Consider the following 6,495-nt stretch of genomic DNA (forward strand, 5'->3'; position numbering starts at 1 on the left):
GGAATGCCAGCTGGCAAGTGGGGAACTGGAGTGAGGCAAGTGGTGCAGGGGTCGGGGTGGGCCGGGGGGTTGAGCAGGACGTCACTAACTTGGTCTTTTCATCTGAAAATGAGCAGAGCAGGAGATAAGCCTTGTCTGTCCAGCCTCCTGGGTTGGTGGGGATTAGGGAACTGACAGCCCGTGGTGAGTGGAGGCTCTGTGAGGTGGGAGGAACTTTGCCCCAGCTCAGTCATACTGCCCTCCATGTGCCCCTGGGGCTGCTCTGCCCCATTGGGCCTCAGTTTCTCTTCTGAACAGTAGGGTGGGGCAAGGGGGCCTGTATCCCTTGCGTCCCCAGAGGCTCATTCCTGAGTAGCACAGGGAGCCGCTGGGAGGGCAGGGCAGGCACAAATGAGGGGCAGCCAGGGGCAATGGCCCTCTCATACTCTGGCTTGCATGCTTCCAGGGACAGGGAGCTCACCCCAGGCAGCTGTGTCAGCGGGGAAGCCTCCTCCCATGGTCCCCAGGCCCGGCGGGGCTCAGCCTGGGTCCTCCAGGTGCTGCGTAGTTCCTTGCCACCTGGTTCTCCCCTCAGGGCTCCACCTGCTTTGTCGGGCCTGTGAGGGTCTGAACTGCATGGCAAGAAGCTGTCCTGTGTCCCCCACCCCACCCCCACGTCCCCAGCTTGTCACCGTAGGGGAAGTGAGCTGCTTCTGTTCGGATCCCTAGTTTTGGTGTGGGAGGGACCGGTTGAGGCCCAGTGAGGAGCCCAGACTTCCTTTCCAAGTGATTCTGGGAAGCAGTGAGCCTTGTCAGCACAGCCGGGCCACCTCACACGTGTCTCCTGTAGCAGGGACAGTTGGTTGCCAGGGGATTTGACTTTTCATCTTCATGGTCTCCTTGGGAGGTGGGTGGAGGAGCCCATTTTGCAGACGAGTTAACTGAGGCACTGGCAGGTCCCTCTCACCTGGCTGGGGGGCTGGAGGGTGCAGGGATCTGCCCGGCCCTCATGGGCACTGCGTCCCTGCCCCCAGTGCTCTACCACCTGCGGTCTGGGTGCCGTCTGGAGGCCCGTGCGCTGCAGCTCCGGCCAAGAGGAGGACTGCACTCCCGCAGCCCGGCCCCAGCCCGCCCGCCGCTGCCACCTGCGGCCCTGCGCTGCCTGGCACACGGGCAGCTGGAGTAAGGTGCGTGAGGGAGAAGGCGGGCAGCGTCGGGGCACAGGGTGGAGCTCTGGGGCCCGTGGCCTGTGTTTGGGGTCAGCCATAGACACCGGGGGTGGGCGTGAGCTCTGTGCTGCACATCTTTGTACTCTTAATTTCTAGCCTCTGGGATCATTCCATCTGTGTGTGGTTCAGCCTGCCCCACTCCCCTTCTCTCACTGGCTGTATCCTTTTCTCTCTTTTCTGTCACCCTTGGGATTTCACTTTCTCCTTTGTTCCACTCTTTCTCCATCTGTCCCATTCCGGGGCAGCCCCTGGCCGCACCACCCGCCGCCCAAGGCTGGTCAGCCATGGCTTCTCCCTGGGGCCCTCAAGGGACTTGCCGCAGGTGGGGGTGAGAGTGCCCAACGCTCGCCCGCCACAGCCCTCACCGCATCCTCGTGTGCGTGCACGTGGTGGTGGTGTATCCACACGCGGGACCCTTGGCCTCCAGTGCTCCCGCAGCTGTGGCGGGGGTTCCTCCGTGCGGGACGTGCAGTGTGTGGACACACGGGACCTCCAGCCGCTGCGGCCCTTCCACTGCCAGCCGGGGCCTGCCAAGCCGCCTGCCCGCCGGCCCTGCGGGGCCCAGCCCTGCCTCAGCTGGTACATCTCCTCCTGGAGGGAGGTGAGGCCTGGGGGACTGGGATGGGAGCGGGGGTGTCCTCAGAGCCTAGCAGTGCCCAGACCCCTTCCCCGGCCCTCCTAGTGCTCCGAGGCCTGCGGTGGTGGTGAGCAGCAGCGTCTGGTGACGTGCCCAGAGCCGGGCCTCTGTGAGGAGGCGCTGAGACCCAACAGCACACGGCCTTGCAACACCCACCCCTGTACGCAGTGGGTGGTGGGGCCCTGGGGCCAGGTGAGCCAGCGCGGGGTTTTGTGCGGGGAGGACATGCAGAGGGGGGACTCATGTCAGCAGGCATCCATCAGACCTTTGTTCACGCAGGGAGTTGTTGAGTGTGTCCTGTATGCCAGGCTCTCTGTGGTCCCTGCAGATACAGTGGTGGCCAGATGAGGTCCCCACCCTGCTGAGGCTTACAGCCCACCAGGGAGACAGACTTTTAAAAAAAGGGACGTGCGCTGTGATGTCAGAGAAGGCCTTCTGGGGAGGGGACTTCAGAGTGAGACTGGAGGTGTTTGTGATGTGAAGGAGAGGCATACGGGGAGCAGCAAATGCAAAGTTCTGGGGCAGGAGTGACAGACACAGGATGTTCAGGAGACTAAGCAAAGACCAGACTGGAGGAGGGGGTACGGGAGTGGCCAGTGAGGCCTCAGCTGGGCAGGACTCTTCCTGCCAGGCCTGTTTGGGAATCTCAGTCCTTGTCCCACTGGCTGCTGAGGGACCCTGGGCAGGTTGCTTTACCTTGCCAGGCCTCTGTCTTCTCATCTGTAAAGTGGGGTTGTGAGCATTAGATGCTCCTCTCACACAGTGAGGCACTTAGCACAGGGCCTGGCACGATGTTGGCACAGATTAAACTTATTTTTATGGCTTTTTAAAAACATCAGACCCCAACTGATAAGAACAAAGCCTGACTTGGGATGGTGGGCCCTGTTTGAGAAACTTTCTCTCCCTTCCTTCCACTGCCCATGGGCTGCAGCAGGTCCTCCAGCCCCAGAGCCACTGCCCAGGCCTCTCAGGCATGTCCCATCCCATGTGAGGGGCTGGCAGCTTTCCCCTCTGCTCTGCAGATGCAGTTCCTCCAAGCGAACACCTAGTGGCCTCTGGGGACAGGACTGACCCTCTGAGCAGGCTGGAGAGATGGGGCTGGGAACCATGAGCTAGGCTTCCTGGAGAAGGCAGCAGCTGCCCCGGGGACGCCCCTGGGGTGGCCCCCTGCAGGGCTGGTGAGAGGATGCTCACCCCTCCCGCGCTCCCCACAGTGCTCAGCCCCCTGCGGCGGCGGCGTCCAGCGGCGCCTGGTCAAGTGCGTCAACACCCAGACTGGGCTGCGCGAGGAGGACAGCGGCCAGTGTGGCCACGAGGCCTGGCCCGGGAGCTCCCGGCCGTGCGGCACCCAGGACTGTGAGCTCACTGAGCCTCTGCGTGAGTGCCCCACCGGCTGTCTGCTGGGCGGGGGGCGGGCAGGGTGGACGGTGGGGAGATGGAGAGTCACGGAGCCGTCCCCCTACAGAGCAGAGGCTGGGGCTGTGTTGGGGTCAGAGCCAAGGCGAGTCCAGCCCCGCAGGCAGCTTTCTTTAGCTCAGGGGAGGAGTGGATGCAGCAGCCTCGGCCCCCAGGCTGCTGTATGACCTCGAGCAAGCTCTTTTTCCCTCTGGGTCTCAGTTACCCCCCGTTCCCAGAGTGAGGCCAGGGATGTTCCTGAGACTGTGTGGAGCTCAGGCCTGGGTGAGCCCCCATCCCCAGCTCTCGCCCTTCCATCTCCTGGCCAGAGGAGGTCTGCCCAGAGTGAGCAGTGTAACCGCATGAAGGGGCCTCCCGCCTAGGGTCCTGCTAGCTCCCAGCAGCTGGTGGCTTCCTGGCCAGCTGGGTCCTAGAGGAAGAGCTTGTGGCAGAGGTGGCTCTGGACATAGACACGTGCACACGCACACGCGCACACACACACACACACGCACGCACACGCATACACACATGCACATACGTGCGTGCACACACATATACGCACGCATGTGCACGCACACACACGCTTCCTTCCTGCAGCCCAGCCACCCCCAGCAGTGCTGAGCACAGGAAAGTGGCCCTGGAGTCACACCTGGCCTCCCCTTACCAGCTCTATGGTCTTGGGCTCCACTTCCCTGTCTTATGCATAAAGGGGCAGACAACCCCCATCCTCATAAATGAGGTCTTGGGTTGAAGAGCCCAGGAAGTGCTCTGGGAAGGTTGGCTTCTTCCTCTCCCTCGGGGACACTGTCATCCCCCATCATGAGGTCGGGAAGAATGCCTAGGGCTACCTTGTCAGTCAAGAGAATCCAGCAGCTCCTATGCCTATCAGCTGTCTGACTCCTGCCCCTAGGCCAGAGCCACCCTAGGACAGAGCCCTTGGCCCTCAGCTGGCATCCAGGGCCTCCAGGGACCTGCCCCAGTCTGCATTCTGTACCAGTGACTGGCTCCTTGGTAGCCCTTGGGCAAGCCCGGACTAGCCACTGCCATCCCTTGCTGGCCATACCACTGGGAGGGATAGGCTTCCTGCCCCAAATCCCATTACCTCAAAGCCCAGGAGAAATTCCACCCACCCCAAGCGCCCAGCCCTCAGCATTCATCCAGCAAGCACCTCCGTGCCTCCTGCACACAGCCCCAAGGTAGCTGCCGGCACCCAAGCGAGGAGTTTAAGGGTAGAGGCCAGCCAAGGAAGTGACTTGCATGCCAAGACCCTGGAGTCCCCAGGATGTTTTGATGATCTGTGGGGCTGTGTGGCAGGACGTTTGGAAAGCCTGGAAACTTGGTCATCTCGGTGAGGCAGCTGACATAGCACGGCCACATCCGTTTGCCTGTGGAGGTGGGGTTACTGGCAGAGGAGGGAACTGGGGCCCCTTGAGAAGTTAAGAAACTTGCCTGAGGTCACACAGTGGGAACAGGATGCAGGTCTGCAGATGCGTAGGTTAGAGCTGCTGCTGAGAGCCAGGGTGGAGGAGGCTGCCCGTTGCCTCATGCCTTCTGCCGGGCCCCAGGGACGCCCCAGGGACGCCCCAGGGACGCCCCAGGGACAGGGCTGCCAGTTGCCTTCCTGCCTCTCCTCCCCTGGGATGTCTGCTGAAGGGAGAGGGCCAGGCGGCAGCTGGGGGCTGCCACAGGCAGCGGGAGCAAGGCCGGGAGGCTGGAAGCAAGCCACTTCCCAAAATAGCTCTGATAAGCACAGGGCAGGAGGGCTCGCCAGGCCTCAGCCCCGGGCAGGCAGCCTCCCTCTGTCCCTCCTCAAGAGGCCTGGGTTCTGCTGACGGGCTGATGGCCCAGGCCACACCTGCTCTGTCAGGGCCTCGGTGCCTGGCCCGGCTGATGGGACTGTTCTGGTGTGTGACCCGGAATCTGAAGCTGAGTACAGCCCATGGCTGCAGGGGGCAGGGAGGTCTGGCAGGACAGGTGCATTTGGGCAGGGGGTGTGGGGCAGAGGCCACTGTAGGCTGGCAGGAGGCACCTGGGACTTCTGTTGTGTGCCAGGTCTTGTCAGGTGTCGCAGGGTCAGGGACCGAGATGGGTGGCAGGCTCTTTGGCTTCTCGTGAGCACCTGAGGCGGTCAGGACTGGGGTCTCGGGGCCTTTCCTCTGGAAACCTGAGCCCAGCCGGGCCAGTTCTCCAGTCCTGGAGGTGGGAGCCTAGGCCAAGGGCAGGTGGGACAGAACAACAGCTGGAGATCTGTAACTCAGGCCTAGGGGCGCCCCTCCAGAAACAGGAGGCCTATGCTCTGGGGGTGGCTGCAGGTCTCCTTAAGGCTGTTGGGGGGCAGGGAGACGGCCCAGCTAAAATCTCAGGGAAGCCCCTCTACCCTGGGTGCAGGTGGGAGGAGGGGGGCGGTTCCGGTGCCCGCCTGCTGGTCCTGACCCGCCCCCTCCAGCCCTAGGCTGCGAGCGCGATCGCCTGTCCTTCGGTTTCTGCGAGACGCTGCGCCTGCTGGGCCGCTGCCAGCTGCCCACCGTCCGCACCCAGTGCTGCCGCTCCTGTCCCCCACCCGGCCGTGGTGCCCCCTCCCGCGGCCGTCAGCGGGTTGCCCGCCGCTGACCCACACCCTGGCCCCCCGCGGCCAGGATGCACAACCAGACTGATGCACGGACCTCAGCGCCCAGCACGGGCTGCGGTGGAGCCCCGCCCCTCGCGCCCTAATGGTGCTAACCCGGCCCCCCGACAGTGGCAGGCTGGGGACCCTTCCGCCTCAGAAAAGGTATTTTTTTATTCTAACAGTTTGCCTACATTTATTATTATTATTGTTATTGTTATACATAAACAGGCATCTGCCGTTTCGAAGTACAGCTTGGCTTCCTCGTGGATTGGGGGAATTTCAAGTCAGAAACTACACCTCTGCTGCGGCAGACAGCATCTTTCCATCTGCTCCTCTGCGAGGCGCGCAGGGGAGAAGGGAGCAGAGCCCAGGTGGGCAGGAAGGCCTGAGGGAGCAGAGCCGAGGAGGGCTTCCTAGAGGCGGTGTGTGCAGGGCTTCAGACGGCCGGGTAACAGGCAGCGGGAGCGTTTTCTGGGCATCAGGCGCAGCCTGGCAGAGGCCCGGGGGTATGGTCCCTACTCACAATCCTTCCACACCCCCTCTTCATGCCCCCTGCCCAGGCCCCCCAGCCCTTTCCCCCATGTCCCCACTCTGCGGTCTTCACCAGAGACTTCTGTTTCACAGGGATTGAGCCACACGCCCTTAGA

The 6,495-nt window shown here is 62.8% G+C and overlaps 1 protein-coding gene across 1 annotated transcript in view; it reads left to right on the forward strand.

Moving 5' to 3' along the window:
• ADAMTS7 (ADAM metallopeptidase with thrombospondin type 1 motif 7) overlaps positions 1–5,850 on the forward strand; it is a 58,344-nt gene extending 52,494 nt beyond the window's left edge. Inside the window, exons 20-25 of the mRNA XM_007470031.1 lie at positions 1–35; positions 1,014–1,166; positions 1,636–1,809; positions 1,891–2,037; positions 3,060–3,222; positions 5,693–5,850. Of these exons, the coding sequence (XP_007470093.1) occupies positions 1–35; positions 1,014–1,166; positions 1,636–1,809; positions 1,891–2,037; positions 3,060–3,222; positions 5,693–5,850 (830 nt within the window). The remainder of the gene's footprint in view (positions 36–1,013; positions 1,167–1,635; positions 1,810–1,890; positions 2,038–3,059; positions 3,223–5,692) is intronic.
• Positions 5,851–6,495: the final 645 nt, after the last annotated feature.

Source organism: Lipotes vexillifer, unplaced genomic scaffold (genome assembly GCF_000442215.2).
Source record: "Lipotes vexillifer unplaced genomic scaffold, Lipotes_vexillifer_v1.1 scaffold1484, whole genome shotgun sequence".
Classification (NCBI taxonomy): Eukaryota; Metazoa; Chordata; class Mammalia; order Artiodactyla; family Lipotidae; genus Lipotes; species Lipotes vexillifer.